Below are 21,167 nucleotides of genomic sequence, written 5' to 3'. Positions count from 1 at the left end.
TATTGCAACAGATAAGGCTCCCAAACATTTGTAGTTTTGACAAGGATGTTTGCACCCATAAAGTTAATTGATAGCAAGCAGCTGCCCCTCGCCGTGATCATAGAATACAGGACAATGGAATAGGGCTAGACCTCAGGTGTATACTTAATAACTGTCTGGAAGCTTGTAGATAAGTAAAGGCACCATCGTGACTGGCAATATTATACTACATACATGCTTTGATTAGTATTGGTAACTGTACTCATGTAATCCTAATTATTAGTTGTGAATGGACATATATAGTTTTGAACAAATGTATTATTTTGACTGGTGTATGTTAATTACCCGAGATAACAAACAAAGTGTAATTGCTTCATTCTTGCTGTGATCGGGAAGCTGGCAAGCCATCTAGTGATAGCTTAGCTGCCCTGCTATAGCTTGCAATAAAAGGTTTAAAGTGAAACTCAACTCTCAAGTGTCGTCTAGTCTTTTTCCTATCGTCCAGGCTTTCTCCTGTAGTACATGGAAAAGGTGAATGGAGGTGGAATAATATTCGCTGTGGCAAAAGGATTGTTTCAGAAATAGTTTTTAATCCAAATAAATATATTTTGTACTTTTATATAATACATATATACATAAGAGATTGCAGCATATTGTTTTATCCATTTCTGAAACAGAAAATGCATTGAATCAAAACACAAGACATTTTTATGGTAGCCACACAGTGCAAAGGATTTTTTAAAAAGGTAAATAAAGATTCAGACTTTAGATTGAAAGGCCTCTTAAGTCGCATACAACACATTTTAATGGGAAATGCCTGACACAGATCTTTGAAGGAACAAACATTAGTCAGCTTGCAGTTCAAGTTCAATGTTGGAGCATACCATGTGCAAATATAATCTGAATGTAAACTGGTCTGGGGCTTGCATAATATATTTTAGTTGCTAAAATACGGAATGCCAGATTCCTTTTGACCACTGCAACATGGAATACAAAAGAATTTACAGTGTGCAAAACCATGAATGAAAATTTTGCATATATTATTGCCTTAAAAAACAAATGAGCCCTGTTGGTAAAAATTGTATGATAATATAGTCAGAGCTGAAAATTCATCAAGTGTTGAACAACAGTGCAAACCAAATTCTGCATCTGTATATATTCCACTTAATTCACAACATACAGTAGAGCCAATACCAAAGATGAAAATAAACTAAATCAAAGCTGACATTATTTGGCCAATGGTTTTTGTAAGCCATGTTCTTGTAACAAATATATATCTTTGCTCATTTTGGTTTCCAATTCAGGAACAAAAACAAAGCTTGCTGCTTCAAAGCAACACAATATTGTGACAATGCCTATGAAATTGTACAAATTCAGCAATCGTACTAATTAGTGTAGCATCTCCATGTGAAATAAAACAATAAGATAGCAAAGTTTAGCATTGCAAACCTTGATAATAATTCACAGTAACGCTGGATTTTTCAGTCACAATCATTATTTTACAAGCCAATGTTCAGCATCCATAAGACAGGATTTTGAAAAGAAAATGGTGGAAATTAGAATAAAACTTCTCTAAACTGACAACTGCCAGTGTTTTAGGGCATATAAAAAGAGTACGAAATAAAACATTTTCAGAATATCAAACAGGGAATGAACAAGAGAAGCAAACATTAAAAATCAGCGGGAGGTGCCAGTGAAAATACAACTCGAGGGGGTTGGGAATGGGAGAGAGAAAAAAAATGTGCACCTTCCTATACCAGTTATAGTCGTTTCTTTCTTGCTACAGTTGATTCTTAATAGAGTTTAATGTCAAGGGGTTGGAAAGATGGGCATGAGCTGAAAATGACCTTAAACAGAATGGTGACAGGTAGAATCACTGGAGATTCACCACAAGTATCTGCATATTGATGGCAGAGCATGTCGATGGTGATGGTAGAGCATATCAAAACTACATTTATTACAATTAAATAGCTTCTCGAGCATCACTAGTGACAGGAAATAGATCCTTGCTTTTCTAAAATTTAATTTCAGGTAGAGATGGTCATCCTCACCCATTTCTACACCCAATTAAGTAGATCAAAGTTTGCATTTTTTTATACAATGGGAATAAAATTCACATATGTGAAAACATAAATGTGAGGCCAGTGTTAAAAATCTTAAGGAATTTATTCAGAGATGTGGTTTACCAAAAAGCCTAAAGACAATACAATGGTTGCAAGTGCAAAACATATCTGAGCTGCAGTCTTGGAAGTCACGCTATAAGGTGGGAGGAGAGTATTCTACCAAAATTCTCCAAATGGTATCTTTCTAAATTTAACTAAGCAAAGGTGTACTTGGCAGTGTATTAACAATTTGCGATTTGTTGGAGGAAAGACGTTGAACAGAAAACAAAACGTGTGAAAGCCAATCTGCAATCATGCACCAACAATTTACACACAAATAATTGCAGGCGCGGCTGAAAATAAAACAAAATGAAAACTCAATTATGCCTCTACAAAATAAAAAAGGTTGTTGTAAAAATCTACGCCCTTCTGCTGGTCTGAGAAAAGGCACCGCCAAGTTCAGTACCAAAATTGTAGAGGAGACTTCAATTAATTCCTGACATTTGGTGGAACTGAACCTGAAAAAAGCTGATGGTTAACTTCAGTACCCTTCCCTCCTCCTGAATGCCTTCCCAAGAGTCAATCAGCAAAATCAATTGAGCTGATGACTTCATAACAAAATCACACCTTGTTGAGTAAGGTGTAACTTTTTTTTTAATGGCAATCTGCTAAACTACCAAACTTCATAGTAACTACTGCTGAACAAAATGTGTGCAATGTGATGGCCCACAATTAGGATTAAGTTTTAATTAAATGATTTAAAACCTAAATGAAAAAAAAAATTGTTCATGATATTTCAACTTCTACGTTATCCCCATGGCAATGTCCTCATCTTTATTTCACTGAGGAAGAGGTTTGATTATTAGGACTTTAAATTTCCTACAAGAATTATTTAACGTGACTGGCTGCTTGGTTAGCCTGATGCACGGCAGCTCCATCCTGGAAATCCAATTAATAACACTGCCTCTTTTCCAAGCAATTAATTGGAAAGTTCTTGCCACAGAGATCGCTAGATCTCTCAGCGAGGATTCACAATTGAGAGCCCTTGATTCACAATAAACTGCAAATTTAAGGCCAGTGTCAATAATAGTCTTAGCTTGTGACAATTATATAAAACTTTCCCAAATCAGAGCCAGCGCATTTTCATGCTGTGGCACTTTAACCCCAAACATTAATATCAGCAATTTTCTTCCAAAAATAGCATTAGGAATGTCTGGAGGTGGTGGGCATGGCCACATTTGTGCAGTGTATGAACAGCATTAGATATGAAGAAAATGATTGGATTTCAATCCAGAGTGCATCATATTACATATTGTCATTAAGACTTGTGAACTGGACTAAAATCATAGATCTTCAATGCTTCCTACAAAGCAGTGCAAATTAACAGTGTGCCATCCATTTAATTAACAACTATGCAAAGTATATTCCCATATACACAGCCCTCACTGTATTTCAGAAATTGCACTATGATTCTTTTTGTCCCAGAGCAGCCACACTTAGCTTCTTTCGATGGACTGTTCGGTTTTGTGAACTTGCATTTACTAGGAGTAATTGACTTTGACTAAAGGCATTTAAACAGGAATCAACAGCATTTAGCAAAACTATTTTCCAGTCAACATCATTTGTCTTCAACTATAACAAGAGGTGAAAAGGCAATTCTAACCCATGCTACTTAGCCCCTTTGGAGCGCATTCTCTTGACTGTTGATTTCTTTCTCAATTGGAAGGAATGACTCTGCTCAGTTTAATTACATAATTCGAAACATCATATTACTTTGGTTCTGATTGGGCTTTAAGAAGTTTTCCATATATAGATTAGATCAGAATAATACTGATATCAAAATTGGCTTTTGAAAACACTTTTGGAATGCAGCTTTAGACCCCACCAAGTCAAAGTCACAGTGAGCGAAGCCGTTGTCGGGTCACAAATACCAATACACGGCGAATGGCAATAAGGCGATCTTTGAGTGATATCATTGAGAGAACAGCCAGCTGAGCACGACTTTCTAAAGGTAAAACGGCTAACAGCCACCAGCACCAGGCAGGACCATTTTGACTTGACTGCAATAAAAAGGACAACAGTTTAAAAAAATGTTTTTGAACTAAATGCTATCAGCTTCAAACCCTCTGCCAAAAAGAATAAAAAAGATATTACATACTAATCACTTATTTACTGTTGATTTCTAAAGATGTCCTGCTATAGGTATTTAAGAGGTACAAATAGTTGGGAATACAAAATTCACAAAACTGGTTCGAAATTTGATATTCATATATCTTCTGGATCTACAAACATTTCAGTGGGATGGGATAGATCTTGCAGCTCAAAACTGTACATCTATTAGGCACCGTAGGTAATAGGCAGAATTGTATTCCAGCGCAATTTATAACATTATGGTCAAGCACATCCCTCACTCAACCATCGCCATCAAGCCAGTGAACCAACATGGTTTAATGAGCAGTGCAGAAGAGAATGCCAGGAGCAGCACGAGGCATACCTAAAATTGAAGTACTAACCTGGTGCAACACTGATCTATATTCAGTGGAATCAGCTACTACACGTGATAGTTAATTGATCCCACAACCAGAGCATTCAATTCCAACCATATTCAGTCATGAATGGTGATGAACAATTAAACTGAAGAAGGCGGCGGCTCCATGAACATTTCTCAATGATAGTAGAGCCCAGCAGGTGTTTGCAACCATCTTTCACTAAAAATTCTAAGTGGGAGGTCCATCTTGGCCTCCAGCTGAGGTCTCAGAAGCAGTGTTCAGCCAATTCCATTATTGCATGTCAAGAAAGTGCTGGGCACATTGGATACAATACACAGGCTTCGAAAACATCCCAGGTATAGTGAAGACTTGTGCCGAGAAGTAGCCATACCTCTAGCCAAGCTTTTCCAGTTTAACTGCTCACTGGTATGTACCAAATTGGAAAACTGCCCTGCCCAAGAAATACAGGATAAATCAACCAATTATCATTCCATTTGTCTACTCTATCAGCAGCACGATGGAAGGTTTCATTGACAGTGCTATTACACAGCAGTTGCTTCGCAATAACCTGGTCAGTTTTGAATTACTTGGCTCCAGGTCTTTTGTCCAAATACAGACAAAAGAACTGAATACGAGCCAAGTGCGATTGCCCTTAGTCTCAAATGCAGCTCTTAACCAAGTTTGGCATCAAGGAACCCTTGTAAAATTAAATTAATAGGGAATCGGGGGGGGAAAATCTCCACTGGATAGCATCACAGCTATCACAAAGGAAGATGGCTGTAGTTGTTGGTGACCATTAGCACAGATCCAGGACATCACTGTCAGAGGTCCTTCTGAGTAATGTTCAGCTCAATCATCTTCAGCATTCCCAACAATGCCCTTCTCTCCATGAGAGGTCAGAAGTGAGGACATTCACTGATGATTAGTGTTCAGTTCCATTTGCAACTTCTCAGATGATCCATGCCTACAAGCAGCAAGACCTTGACAAAATTCAGGTCTTGGCTGATAAGTGGTAAATATCCATGCCACCCGACTGCCCAGCAATGGTCAGGTCTAATAAAATAATTTAACTGTCTTTTTCATGGCATTCAATTACATGATTATTGCCAAATTACCACCATCAATATCTTGGGGTCAGCTTTGACTAGAAACTTAACTGGACCAGCCACAAATACAGTCGCGACAAGAGCATGTCGCAAGCTGGATCTTCTGTGGCAAGTGGCTCACCTCCAAATAAGAATGTGATGGATCCCCCCAGGGAGAGAACACCAGAGGTGATCGTCCCCCTGGACACAGAAAAGGCCTTCGACAGAGTCGAATGAACTAACTCCTCGAGGTACTGAACGGTTTGGGCTAGGAGAGGTTTACCGCCTGGGTGAGGCTCCTGTATAATGCTCCCAAAACGAGTGCACCACCAGCTCTGAATACTTCCAGCTAAAGAGAGGAACAAGACAGGGCTGCTCCTGTCCCCACTCTTGTTCACGCTAGCGATTGAACCCCTGCCGATAGACCTTCAGGACGTGAAAAGCTGGAAGGAAATCCGGAGAGGAAACAGAGAGCACAGAGTTTCACTCTATGCAGATGACCTGCTCCGGTATGTCTCAAAGCCACAGGAGGGACTGAAGGCAATACTGCAAATACTGAAAGAGTTTGGAACCTTCCCAGGTTACAAACTTAACCTGGGCAAAAGCGAGGCATTCCCAGTGGACCCAGAAGGGGGAGGGACAGAACTGGAGGGGCTCCCATTTAAAACGGCCAAGAACAAATTCTGTTACCTTGGGATCCAGATAGCCAGAGACTGGACACAGATCCACAAGTGGAACCTGACCAGCCTGGTGGAGGAAGTAAGACCTTCAACGGCGGGGCTCACTCCCATTCTCCCTGACGGGGAGAGTGCAGACGATCAAGATGAAGATACTGACAAGGTTCCTCTTCCTGTTTAGATCCATCCCGATCTTCATTCCCAAGGTCTTTTTCCAAAATGTAGACAGTCTAATCATGGCGTGTGTGTGTGCGTGTGTGTGAGAGTGAGTGAGTGAGTGAGTGAGTGAGAGGGGGGGGGGGGGGGGGGGGGGGCCCTGAGAATTCCCAAACCGACACTGCAAAGAAGGAAAATCAAAAGGGGCTTGGCTTTACAAATCCTACAATAATCCCACTGGGCAGCAATAGCAGAAGGAGTGAGGGGATGGGTACAAGAACCCAACACAGATTGGGTACAAATGGAGCAGGCATCCTGTAAAAGGAATGACCCTCCAGGCCCTGGCCACAGCAGCACTCCCATCCTCCTCAACAAGATACACAACGAGCCCAGTGGTAGCGGCCACGCTGAGAACGTGGACCCAGCGGAGCCAACAGTTCGGGATAACTAAAATTTCCCCCATGGCCTCCATCTGCAGCAATCACAGATTCCCCCCCAGTCTTGCTAGATACCACCTTCAAAAAGGTGGAGGTGGGACAGTCTGGGACTTCTACGTAGGACACAGACTGGTGACACTGGACAGACTGACGAGGAAGTGGAAACTAGCAAAAGGGCAGGAAATGAGACACCTCCAAATGAAACACTTCCTCTTCAAAGAGACAGTAAGGTACCCCGGGGCCCCAGGAACCTGAAAGGCACAAGCAGCGAGAGGGGGGGGGGGGGGGGGGGGGGGGGTGTTATGTGGGAAAATATACTGACAGCTACTGGATAGAGCTTGAACACCACTGGACGAGACCAGACAAAAATGGGAGGACGAACGGAGGACAGAGGTAGGGTGGGGACTCTGGAGAGAAGCACTGAGCAGGGCAAACTCTCCCACAGTCCAAAGATGTGCAGGTTAGGTGGATTGGCCATGCTAAAATTGCCCGTAGTGTCCTAAAAAGTAAGGTTGGGGGGGGGGGTTGTTGGGTTACGGGTATAGGATGGATACGTGGGCTTGAGTAGGGTGATCATTGCTCGGCACAACATCGAGGGCCGAAGGGCCTGTTCTGTGCTGTACTGTTCTATGTTCCTCCTGCGCAACGCTCAGCCTAATGCAGCTCAAAGTGGTGCATAGAGCGCACCTGACCAGAACCCGAATGAGCAGGTTCTTCCCGGAGGTGGAGGATAAATGTGGACGGTGCCAGAGGGGCCTGGTCAACCACACCCACATGTTCTGGGCTTGACCCAATGTTGCTGGGTTCTGGACAGCCTTCTCCGAGGCAATGTCCAAGGTTGTGGGGTGAGGGTGGCACTGTGCCCGATAATGGCAATCTTCGGGGTATCGGAGCAGCCAGAGCTGCACATGGGGAAGGGGCCAATGCCCTTGCTTTCGCTTCCCTAATCGCATGCCAGAAAATCCTGCTCTGCGGCGATTAGCAGCACCAACCACGGCTGCAGATTGGCTCGCTGACCTTTTGGAATTTCTCCACCTGGAGAAGATTAAGTACGCCATCCAAGGGTTGGAGGAAGGCTTCCTGGATACTTGGGGGCAGTTTGTCAACCTGTTCAAAACTTGTTCGAGGCCAGACATGAGGAGTAAGCCAAGAATAAAAAACCACGATAGATGAGGAACCAAAGGACTGCGCAACCCGGGGGGAGGTAAGGAAGGTGGGGAAACCACAAGAGAACTGGGGGCTACCCCCCTTTTCCCAGAAAATAAAAGAAAAACAGAGCTGAAGCCAAAAGGGGAGGGGAGGAACTATAGAAGGAGCCAGAGGGCAGCAAAATGTACATATGGTCAGTTGAACGAAGGACAAAATAAACCTCTCTATATAAAAAAGTAAATTAGTGCGCGCAAGAAAAATGTAATGTATATATACACACACACACACACACACACACACACACAACTGTTTATAAAGGAGAAATGCCAATAAAAGAATGTGATAGAATACTCACTGTCTGCCTGGTTGAGCAACACGCCAATATTGAAGAAGCGCAACACCAGTCTGTTCAACAGGCAGAACATTTTTTTTTCTACCCCCACCACTGTGGCATTGTGTGCACCATTTATAGGATGTATTGCAGCAACTTACTGCTCCTTCAATAGCACAAGTTGTAAGTACCTTCCAAACCCAGCACCTCTATCACCCAGAAGAACAATGGCAGAAAGGACATGGGTAAATGCTGCAGGTCACACACCATCCTGACTGGGAACTATATTGATGTTCCTGGAACTCCCTATCCAATAGCACTTGGGAGTATCAAAAACATAGGGACTGCATAGGTTCAAAGAGGTGACTCACTACCACCTTCTCAAAGGCAATAGAGATGGACAATAAGTGCTCACCTGGACAGTGCTCAAGTCTGAGAAAACGTGGGAGCTGTCAGCAAAGAGAGCACGACAGCCTTGCCTCTACCCTGACCACAAAATCTGGGCCATTGTTTAGGGTTGGAAAAATATTTGCATCCCTCTTATTTTGTGGCTACACCACCCATATCCTATTTACTTCACAAGAAAGAAACTGCTATGGAACTCACTGTCAGTTCAATAATTGCTAAATGATGTGGACCTCCACATAGGTATGTGTATTGTTCAATCACATTTACCTGAGGTATTGGCTCCTTTCCTGGCATTGGTCCAAAATGATTCAGAATTTGAGTTCTCATATTGTCCTTGAGGGAACTGAACCAAGTGAAAGCTTGGTCATAGACAGAGTCAGACAAACAGACAAGTTCATGATACGCCTCTCCTTCTACCTGTTGGAATCAAGATAATGAACCAATCTTAAAAAGGTAGAATAACATTTGGTAACATTGTACTTGAAGCATTTTTTCCACAATTGGAAATAATAGTAACATCAGCTTAAAAACATTCACCCTGTATCTATATTGGAAGTCATTAGCATACTGTACTCCAACTTCGCGAAACTATTCAAATATCATATAATTTAATCTTAATCTTACTCAGGACTGGAGGAAAGCAGTGAGCAACAGGGTTGGGTGGCAAGCCAATAAAATGCACTTCAAAACAAAAGAAAACTTGATGTCTCCAGTCACACGTTCAATTGCTGCAAATTTGCTATATCTCAACTCAACTTTTAGTGAAAAAAAGCATACTCCAGTTGTGCTGTGGGATACTTCATTCATTTATTGAAAAATGTGCAATCAGAATCATTACCCCCAAACGATACAGGTGGGACTTCACCAATTTTCTCAGTTTAATGTTACACATATGAAGTTTGTATGATTGTTGTGCTTTGGGACTGCCTCTATAATTTAAGGTAAAAGGAGGAAATAAGGAGAGTTTCGTGATCCAAGTCCCCTTTAAACTGCACTCCTGCCTGGCCATGCACCAACCCATCAAGTGCTGCAGACTTGATTAACGCTGTTCACATGGCATAAGAAAATTCTTCTGCGCCAACTATCAACACTTCCATGAAGCCATGACGGCACATACATTTGCTGATCCCAGTCAGTGTGACCAGCCTGGCTATGTGGCATTAGAAGATTGGTTGCCAGCTCAATGGGCGTGCTCTGGAAATGGCAGATGGTTAACTGGAGGTGCTATTCAAGGAGTTTGCCCGACTCGCTGCAAAACGGTGAGTGGTTTCAGAGAGACCACGAGAGACCACAAATATTTGAACCCGAGGCACAATTCTGGGCTTGGCTTGTGTTACCCCAGCAGAGGTGCAGCTGTTTACTACTCACATTAACTGACTGGCAAGGATAGTGTGCGCATCAGGAATGAGAGGATTTACAGAATGGGAGAAAGTGTGCGGGGAGGGGGTTCTGCTCACCACTTCCCTCCCAAATCCTCCCACTTTTCACCTCTCATGACTCGCCAACTCTCGAGTCCAGAGTCATCAACCCTTCTGCTCACTGCTTCCTTAAGTCCTGAATCACCAACCCATCTGTTTGGCATCTCTAGAGTCAGGAGATAGTTTAAAGACACCAACACACACAACACACGTGTGCCCTCGAGTGAGGCACCATGGGACCAATTTTACCTCAATTGGGACATTCTGCACATTATTGTTCGATTGCAAGGTGGTGATTATCTTTCACCTTAGGGAATCGGAATTGACTCTAGCTCACCAGAATCTCCCTTTCTACATGTGATAAAGATTCAGCATAAAGATAGCCACAATTTAGCATCACATTAACTTTGGGGGAAGACTAATATGCAACAGAAATGACACAAGAACTCAGAATGCGAACACTAGGTACTACTCTTTTAGTCCTTTTTGCTTAGTTTCAGGGGGGACTTTTGTTCAAAAATTCACATGTTTAATGGGATAAGGCACCTACATTAGGTGAAATGGCTAGAAAACCCAGGTGGAAAAAGCTTGAAAGCAGAAGTTCGGCGACTGAGGCCTCTTGGGCTCGGTGGAGAAATTAGTGGAAGGCAGCCTCGGTGACTCTGGCCACTCCACTAACGGCCGAGATGCTTACCTGCCCCTGACAGCACAATTTGACAAACCCTGGCGGGTTGTGTTAGGGGATTTCCGCAAATCAATGGAAGAGGCCTTGGCACCCATCTCATTTAGCATTGGAGAGGACCAACAAAATGGTGAAGGCACACAGCAACATGATAAGCGGAGAAGTTTCTGTGACCGAGGCAATTAAAGCACCAAAAGCGAAGTGACCGATTGAGAATTCGCTCCAGGAGGCAGAATATCCAAATAGTGGGGCTTCCAGAGGGGATGGAAAGCCCAACTCTCACAAGTGCATTTTGCGAAGATGTTTGGGAAGATGGTGGGGGACGGTAGACCGATATCCCCTCCCAAACTGGACTGAGCCCACCAGACACTTCAACAGAAGCTTCGTTCCGGCGAACCACCACAAGCAGTAATCGTGAAATTTCACAGCTTTCAAGCGGGTCCAGAAATGGTCAAGGGAGTATTCGATTACAAATGGGACGGCCATGCCATCGGGTTTTACCAGTATGTGGGAGCGGAGCTGGCAAAGCAGGCGGCGTTCCAAGGCCAAAGCCGCCCTGTATAAAAGCAGAGTCAGTTTGGGGTGGTGTACTCGGCATGGCTAGGAGTGACTTTTGCGGAAAAATATTTTTTTATGTGTCGATAGAGGCAGATACCTTCGTAAAAGAAGCATGGGCTGGAGTGGTGGAGGTGATTGAGGTTTTTGGATATTGGGGATATTTGGATATTGTTAATATGTGGAATTGTTCGGGTTCCTTGTTCATGTTTGCATTTTTCTTGTTTATCAAGTTAGGTTTGGGTAGGGGGTTCAGTTTTGTGTGAGTTTTGTTCGGTTTGTTCTAACTATTGTGAAAATATATAGCTCGCTGTTAGGGGCTGGTTTAGCACAGGTCTAAAGAGCTGGCTTTTAAAGCAGACCATGGCAGACCAGCAGCATGGGTTCAATTCCAGCTTCTCCAAACAGGCGTCGGAATGTGGCGACTACGGGCTTTTCACAGTAACTTCATTTGAAGCCTACTTGTGACAATAAGCAATTTTCATTAAATTTTCATTTCATTTCATTAAGGGATCTTTTTCTGTAAGCATTTTCTTCACTCTGCGCAGAGCCACCCTGTTAGCCAATGAGTTAGCTAACAGGAGCAACGCTGAGGGGTTGACTACAGCTCATTATATTAGTTCGATTTTAGATAAACAGCTTAGTGTTATTGTTCTATTTGAGGCTCGAAGTTGGTTTTAGTAGTTTATATTCACCTTACTGTTTTTTGTAGGTGTATTTGGATGTAGTAGTCTCTGTGGGCAGGAATGGGAGGGGTATTTTGCTCATGGCGAGTACAGATTTCTTTGTTTAATCTGGTTAGTGGGTTTGGCAGCCATCTTGGAGGGGCCTGGTTGCTACTCTTAAGTAACTGTTGGATAATCCCTCTTGGTGAAAATCGCTGAATCCGGATCAAGGGGAGGCAGGAGGCCTCTAATTAGATTGGTCACCTGGAATGTCAGGGGCGTTGAATGGCCCAGTGAAAAGGGAGAGGGCATTTGATCACCTTAAAAAGTTTTTTAAATATATCTTTAGAGTACCCAATTATTTTTTTCCAATTAAAGGGCAATTTAGGGCAGCACAGTAGCATTGTGGATAGCACAATGGCTTCACAGCTCCAGGGTCCCAGGTTAGATTCCGGCTTGGGTCACTATCTGTGCGGAGTCTGCACATCCTCCCCATGTGTGCATGGGTTTCCTCCAGGTGCTCCGGTTTTCTCACACAGTCCAAAGATGTGCAGGTTAGGTGGATTGGCCATGATAAATTGCCCTTCGTGTCCAAAATTGCCCTTAGTTTTGGGTGAGGCTACTGGGTTATTGGGATAGGGGGAGGTGTTGACCTTGGGTAGGGTGCTCTTTCCAAGAGCCGGTGCAGACTCGATGGGCTGAATGGCCTCCTTCGGCACTGTAAATTCTATGATTAACGTGGCCAATTAACCTACCCTGCACATCTTTGGGTTGTGGGGGGTGAAACCCACGCAAACACGGGGAGAATGTGCAAACTCCACACTGACAGTAACCCAGAGCCGGGATCGAACCTGGGACCTCAGCGCAGTGAGGCAGCAAAGCTAACCACTGTGCCACCGTGCTGCCCCACCTTAAAAGTTTTAAATCCTGGGCGCATGTGGCGCAGTGGTTAGCACTGGGACTGCAGCGCGGAGGACCCAAGTTCGAATCTCGACCCTGGGTCACTGTCTGTGTGGAATCTGCACATTCTCCCCATGTCTGCGTGGGTTTCACCCCCACAACCCAAAGATGTGCAGGTTAGGTGGATTGGCCACGCTAAATTGCCTCTTAATAGGGAAACAAAAAATTGGATACTCTAAATTTATTTTAAAATTGTTTTAATCCAATGTGGTATTTCTGCAAGTGGTTCATTTGCAGGTCAGAGGCCAGATAAGGTTGTGGAAAGGGTGGGTGGGACAAGTTGTTCATTTGGGCTTTGTTGAGAGGGCCCGATATGCACAATTTTAATCAATAAAAGGGTTCAGTTTTCTGCTGCTAAGATATTGGTTGACCCCAATGGCAGATATGTTATTGTCTGTGGATCTTTGGCAGGCACCTCAGTGGTCCTGGTTAATGTCTATGCTCCAAGCTGGGATAATATTAATTATATAAACAGGCTGCTGGCCTCCACCCGGTTTTGGATTTGCAGCAGCTGATTTTGGGTTTTTTTTTGGGGGGGGGGGGGGGGGGGGAATAGTGTTCTGGACCCCAGGATGGATTCATCCAGGCCCAAATTTCTGACTCCATCAAGGGTGGCCAGGATGTTCCTGGTTTTCATGGAGCAGATGGTGGGGCACCCGGGTGACAACGGTTTTTTGCACCCGGGTGACATTTCTCCCATGTGCACCAGGTCTACTCGCATATCGACTTGTTCGTGGTGAAGTCTCTCCTCCCACTGGTGATTTGAGACCATACCCCTCATTTTGTTTCTTTGGCACTAGAATCAGGTCCCTCTCAGTGACCACCATGGAGATTGGATAGTGTTTAGCGAACAAGAGATTGTGAATGTATGTCCACTGCCATTGAGGAATATATTAAATTTTAATGAAAAAGTGAGTCTATCTCATCTCCTATGCTGTTGCCCTCAAGGTGGTTATCCAGGTTCTGGGGGGGGGGGGGGGGTGGAGATAATTTCCTACAAACTGCACATGGAATAAACAGCAGGAGTGGAGCAGCAGAGGCTGGTGGACTCATCCTCGAGGTTGACCATCAGTACTCACTTACCCCAACCCCAGAGTTGTTGGCAAGTACAAAAAAGCTGCGGACACAACGGATGAGGCAGTGGACCAGCTGCAACCTTCAAGGGTTGTATTTGATGAACACAGGGAGAAGGCCAGTCGCCTCTTAGCTCACCAGCTGAGACGGCAGGTGGTTTGCTGGGAGATTTTGCCGGTACGGACTAGAGTGGCAGCCTGGTTTCCGCCCTGCCTCAGGTCAATGCGGCTTTTGAAACATTTTATCAGGATCCTGTACATTAGAACCCCCATAAAAGAGTTTGGCCATGTCTGATTTTCTGGATGGGTTAGCCATCCCAGTGGTGAAGAGGGAGAGGCGCTAAGAGTTGGAATCCCTGTTGGACCCAGAGAAAATTAGGAAATGCATTGGGTTGATGCAGGCGGGTAAAGCTCCTGGCCCTGATGGTTTCCCCATTGAGTTTTACAAGTAGTTTGCGGAACAAGTGATCCCATTTAAATGTGTTTAATGACTCCTTGTTATGAGGTCCGTTGCCCATTAACTTGCGTGGGTCTCTATTTCCTTGATCCTTCAGAAAGACAAGGACCCTACAGAGTGTGGGTCATACTGACCCATTCACCTTTAAATGCGGACGCTAAGTTACTTGCAAAAGTGCTGGTACTGGAGTTAGAGCCCTGACTCCCAGAGGTGATCTTGGAAGATCAGACAGGCAGGGTTAGCAATTGTCAGCCAATATACATTGTCTATTAAATGTTGTCCTCTCCTACGTGCCCGATCCGGAGCTGATCGTTTCCCTAGACGCTGAAAAGGCATTTGAAAGGGTGAAGAAGTCTCTTTGGAGTTTACATCCTGGGTTTGTTTATTGTATAGGGCTCCCACTGCTAGTGTTTGCAATAAAGTTTTGAATTCTGGCTTCTTTCTTTCCGCTGAATAGGGGCACAATGCAGGGATGTTCATTGTCTCCACTCATGATTCTGCTCTGGCAATAGAGCCGCTTGGCATAGCACAAAATTCTTCCAGTAAGTGGAGGTGATAAAGCAGGGAGGAGTGGAGCAGAGGATGATCTGTTTTATATTTATGGACCCAGTATTCATTATGGAGGAGATATTGAAGCTGCTTGTGAGCTTTGGCTCCTTCTCGGAGTACAAGTTGAATTTGTACAAGAGCAAATACTTCCTGGTAAACCTCCCGGGAGGAGTCTACCTGGGGTTACTATCTTTTCATCTTGCCAGATCTGGTTATCTAGGAACTCGTGTGGTCCACGATGGGCCTCGCTTCATAAATTAAATTATACTAGTTAATAGGGTCAAATATACAGAAGTGGGATGACATTCCCTGTCCTTGGCAGGCAAAGATTAGACTACAAGAGAAATGTGCTCCCGAGATTTTTATTTATTTTTCAATGTCTCCCCACTTTTCTCCAAGTCCTTCTTTGTCAAAATTAATAAATTAGTGTCCTCATTTATTTGGGCGGGTAAGACCCCAGGATCCGTACGGGATCCAGAGAGATAGGCAGTCAGAAGGCTTGACTTTCCCAATTAATTATTTTACTATTGGGCAGCCAATATGGAAAAAGTACTGGGGTGGTTCAATGATCTGGGTTCCATACTGGGAAAACAGAGGAGAGCTCCTGTAAGAGTTCTAGCCTTGGTACATTAGTAACTGCATCGTTGCCATTCTCTCTGGTGAAATTTTCCTCTAATCCAGTAGTTCTGGAAGCAGTTCAGACAGCATTTTGAACTCAGTTCCATGTCTATGTTGGCCCCCATCTACAATAATCACTTTTTTTGCCAGCATGTTTGGATTAGGTCATGGAAGGGAAAGGGTTTGGAGACCGGTTAGTGAAGGGAAGATTTGCCAGCTCTAAAGGACCTGTCGGAGAAAATTCAACTTCCTGGTTCCAATCTGTTCAGATACTTTTATGATTTTTCACACAAGGTTTTCCCTCTTTCCCCTTGACACCACCCTCCTCCCTGTTGAAGAGGATTTTGTCTTTGGCTGGGTCTGTCAGGAGGGGATTATGTAGTGCATATATGGCCAGATCCCATCAGCGCAGTCGGCTCCATTAAATGAGATAAAGCTGAAATGGGAGGGTGAATTGAGTCTCATTCTGGATGATGAGGTATGGAGCGAGGCCCTCGACAGGATCAACACCACATCATGTGGCTTAGTCTGATCCAATTCAAGGTGGTTCGCAAGGCTCATCTGACCAAGGCAAAGATGAGTGGATTCTTCTCGATGGTGGAGGACAGGTGTGAGCGTCGTTTTCAGTGGCTGGCTAACCACATTCGTTGGTCTTGTCCCAAGTTAGTAAGCTTTTGAGTCTCTTTCTTCAACACCATGTTCAGAGATACTTAATGTCGTTCTGAAGCAATGTCCGTGGTGGCCATTTTCGGGGCATCAGACTCGTTGGTGCTGCAGATGGTGTTGAAGGCAGATATGCTCGCCCTTGCCTCGTTAATAGCCTGGAGACAAGTTCTGCTTGGGTGGAGGTCTCTTACTCTACCTCGTTCCTCAGCTTGGTTTGGCTACCTCATGTCGTTCTTACATTTGGAGACGGTCAAGTAAACGATTAGGGTGTCTGTAGAAGTGTTCTACCCAAGATGGCGGCCATTTATTTCCTTTTTTAAAGAGTTAGTTACTGTCAGTTAAGGCATTTTGTTTAGTTTTGGAGGGTTAAGTTAATTAGTGCTTTTGATTGGTTGTGTTCTTTGTCATTGTAACTTAAATTAATTGTTTTATACTATTTTGTTTATAATTAAACATTTTCAATAAACATGTTTTAAAAAATAACAAAATTTATTCTGTACATGTATGGGGAGTGGGTGAAAGAGAATACGATGCAGCTAGTTCTACATCTTAAGCAGAAAAAAATGTTGGCCCTGTTGATCATTCCACCTAACTTTATTTTGTCAACAAACTTTTCTAATGGCGTGAAGTAAGCTGTGAGGACATAAAAGAGGCTACAAAAAGATATAGACAGGTCAAGTGAGTGGCAACAAGGTGGTAGATGGAGTATAATGTGGGGAAGTCAGAGGTTACTCACTTCAGTAGTAAAGAATAGAAAAGCAGATTTTTTTTTAAAGCTGTGAAACTTGTAAATGTTGGATGTTCAAAGAGACTTGGGTGCACTTCTGCAAAGAACACGAAGAGTTAACACACAGGGTGGGTACAGAAATTTAACATACCATTGATCAACTGCTTGCTGCACCTGCATATTAACTTTTGTGTCCTCCATCGTTTGAAGACAGTGATAACTTATTGGCTCATGCTTTACTCAGCTGTATTAATTAAAACTGCCTCAGATTACACTCATCTACATTAAGGAATACTTTTTACACTACCCAACAGCACTTGTTCCTGGAAAATGTCATGCTCATATTATGCAAATAAATTTTAGTGGAAACTGGAACCTAACTAGCACAATTACTATTTCTACTCCATCACATTCATTGAAAAAAATAATGCTGTGTTTTCCATGACTGGTTTCAAGGAGTTTGGATTATTTGAGACCCAGCATCACCGGACTAGTTTCTGAACTGGGACGTTAAGTCGTTAGGGTCACGAAGGAATAAATTATACATAAATCTCGAAACATTTACCTTTGTGTCTTCAAGATATTCAATGTTGGCAGTATTATAACCATCTCTTTGGCCATGGCGTAAAACTTTAAATCGACACTTGCCAATTGTATCAACTACAGAACGACCATCAGGAAAAAACTTGACATCCCGGATTTCAAGCATGCAGCCATAATCAGCAAACCTGAACAAAAATAAAAAGGATTGTACATAAACTAAGATTCAAAATATAACACTAAAAGCGTTGTAGACAATAAAGTTAACATCTGCATTCCAACAACATGAAAGGAGATAAATAATCCTACTTCTACAACCCCGAAGCCCTTTGCAAAAGGTTAATAATCATGCCAGTAAAAGATGAGGCTGTCACTACAAACCAGGATACAATGAACACTGCAGCACACACCTGCGCTACCAACAGATAACCTCTTTAGGTCCATTTTTAGTCTGCTCGTTAGTGACGTTTATGTAGGTAGTCCAACTAGGGAAGGGGCTGTAATGGACCTGGTATTGGGGAATGAGCCCGGCCAGGTGGTAGAAGTTTCAGTAGAGGAGCAGAACACTGACCACATTCAGTAAGTTTTAAAAGGTGCTGGTAGACAAGGATAAGAGTGGTCCTAGGGTGAATGTTGGGTAACTTGGGGGGAGGCTAATTATAACAATATTAGACGGGAACTGAAGAACCTAGATTGGGGGCGGATGTTGGAGGGTAAATCAACATCTGACATGTGGGAGGCTTTCAAATGTCAGTTGAAAGGAAATCAGGACCCACATGTTCCTGTATATATATATATATATATATATATATAGTGGAATAAGGAAAGTAGGAAGGAACTTAAACAAGGAATCAGGAGGGCTAGAAGGGGTCACGAAAAGTCATTGGCAAATAGGGTCAAGGAAAATCCCACGGCTTTCTACACGTACATAAGAAGCAAGAGGGTAGCCAGGGAAAGGGTTGGCCCACTGAAGGATAGGCAAGGAAATCTATGTGTGAAGCCAGAGGAAATGGACGCAGTACTAAATGAATACTTTGCATCAGTATTCACCAAAGAGAAGGAATTTGTGGATGTCGAGTCTGGAGAAGGGTGTGTAGATAGCCTGGGTCACATTGAGATCCAAAAAGGCGGAGGTGTTGGGCGTCTTGAAAAATATTACGGTAGATACGTCCCCAGGGCCTGATGGTATATACCCCAGAATACTGAAGGAGGCTAGAGAAGAAATTGCTGAGGATTTGACAGAAATCTTTGGATCCTCACTGTCTTCAGGTAATGTCCCGGAGGATTGGAGAATAGCCAATGGTGTTCCTTTGTTTAAGAAGGGTAGCAAGGATAATCCTGGGAACTACAGGCCGGTGAGCTTTACGTCAGTGGGAGGGAAATTACTGGAGAGAAATCTTCAAGACAGGATCTACTCCCATTTAGAAGCAAGTGGATGTATTAGCGAGAGGCAGCATGGTTTTGTGAAGGGGAGGTCGTGTCTCACTAACTTGATAGAGTTTTTCGAAGAGATCACAAAGATGATTGATGCAGGTAGGGCAGTGGACGTCGTCTATATGGACTTCAGTAAGGCCTTTGACAAGGTCCCTCATGGTAGACTGGTACAAAAGGTGAAGTCACACAGGATCAGGGGTGAGCTGGCAAGATGGATACAGAACTGGCTAGGTCATAGAAGGTAGAGAGTAGCAATGGAAGGGTGCTTTTCTAATTGGAGGGCTCTGACTAGTCGTGTTCCGCAGGGATCAGTGCTGGGACCTTTGCTGTTCGTAGTTTATATAAATGATTTGGAGAAAAAATGTAACTGGTCTGATTCGTAAATTTGCAGACGACACAAAGGTTGGTGGAATTGCGGATGGCGATGAGGACTGTCAGAGGATACAAGCAGGATTTAGATCGTTTGGAGACTTGGGCGGAGAAATGGCAGATGAAGTTTAATCTGGTCAAATGTGAGGTAATGCATTTTGGAAGGTCTAATGCAAGGAGGGAATATACAGTGAATGGTAGAACCCTCAAGATTATTGAAAGTCAGCGAGATCTAAGTGTACAGTTCCACAGGTCACTGAAAGTGGCAACGCAGGAGAAGGTGGTTATGAAGTCATACGACATGCTTGCCTTCATTGGCCGGGACATTGAGTGTAAGAATTGGCAAGTCATGTTGCCGCTGTATAGAACCTTAGTTAGGCCACACTTGGAGTATAGTGTTCAATTCTGGTCGCCACACTACCAGAAGTATGTGGAGGCTTTAGAGACGGTGCAGAAGAGATTTACCAGGATGTTACCTGGTATGGAGGGCATTAGCTATGAGGAGTGGTTGAATAAACTTGGTTTGTTCTCACTGGAACGACGGAGGTGGAGGGGCGACCTGATAGAGGTCTACAAAATTATATGGGGCATAGACAGAGTGGATAGTCAGAGGCTTTTTCCCAGGGTAGAGGCATCAATTACTAGGGAGCATAGGTTTAATGTGCGAGGGGCAAGATTTAGAGATGTACGAGGCAAGTTTTTACACAGAGGGTTGTCGGTGCCTGGAACTCGCTGCCGGAGGTGGTGGAAGCAGGGACGATAGTGACATTTAAGGGGCACCTTGACAAATACATGAATAGGATGGGAATAGAGGGATACAGACCCAGGAAGTGTAGAAGCTTTTAGTTCAGACGGGCAGCATGGTCGGCACAGGCTTGGAGGGCCAAAGGGCCTGTTCCTGTGCTGTACTTTTCTTTGTTCTTTGATTCAGGACTTAGTTAGATGCACACTAGATTAGTATTTGGCCACATTGTACTCTTTTGGTGCCCAACATCTATTCCTAGGTTCTCTGCCCAGACGTACAACATTCTTCATATCATGGACATCTCTCCCACATTTTGCATAGGCTTGCAGCAGGGCAAGGACAGAGAGGCACAATCACTAAGAGCTGTGTGTGTGCACATGTGTAAACAGCACCATCTCTAGCAATCTCTGATCTAATACGGCTACTGAAGGATGTGACACAAGGGCCAGATTAATGGGGTGGAAAAGTAAGAGATCTTACATATCAGAGGCCAAGTTAAGAGAACTTTGGAACTGTATGCAGTGCCACATAGCTGCAGGAGTGATGTAGGTGCTTGTGAATTTGCAAGACCCATCGTTGGTGTAGTGACAGTAAATTATACCTTTCCACATGAAGTATCAATTTCCCATATTAATGGTCATTTTGCATTGCTTGTAATTTGTGTCCAACAATAAAGTTACAAAAAGTGAAATCTTCTTGGTAATTTCTTCATTTAGGGATAGTTTGGCAAATTTGGTTACAGGGATAACAACACATCATAGAAAAACCTTGGTTGGCACTATCATAATCCACTATGCATTTGGCATAATCACTGGCATAATGTGCCCTTATCAAACTATTCGGAAGGACAGAGTGGATGGTAAGGGAGGTGGTGTTGCTCTGTTATTTAAGGATGA

At 43.5% G+C, this 21,167-nt stretch overlaps 1 protein-coding gene across 2 annotated transcripts in view; it reads right to left on the bottom strand.

Annotated features, from left to right (window-relative positions):
• Positions 1-549: 549 nt before the first annotated feature.
• The window catches only part of lonrf2 (LON peptidase N-terminal domain and ring finger 2), a 53,906-nt gene continuing 33,288 nt past the window's right edge, over positions 550-21,167 (bottom strand). For both annotated transcript variants that reach the window (XM_038818724.1, XM_038818725.1), the window contains exons 10-12: positions 17,749-17,911; positions 9,081-9,230; positions 550-4,141 (exon numbers count right to left, since the gene is read on the bottom strand). In XM_038818724.1, the coding sequence (XP_038674652.1) occupies positions 3,977-4,141; positions 9,081-9,230; positions 17,749-17,911 (478 nt within the window). In that variant the 3' untranslated portion in view covers positions 550-3,976. The remainder of the gene's footprint in view (positions 4,142-9,080; positions 9,231-17,748; positions 17,912-21,167) is intronic.

Source organism: Scyliorhinus canicula, chromosome 14, assembly GCF_902713615.1.
Source record: "Scyliorhinus canicula chromosome 14, sScyCan1.1, whole genome shotgun sequence".
Classification (NCBI taxonomy): Eukaryota; Metazoa; Chordata; class Chondrichthyes; order Carcharhiniformes; family Scyliorhinidae; genus Scyliorhinus; species Scyliorhinus canicula.
Note: the sequence above shows the minus strand (reverse complement) of the source record. Positions and strands in the feature narration are given on the sequence as shown.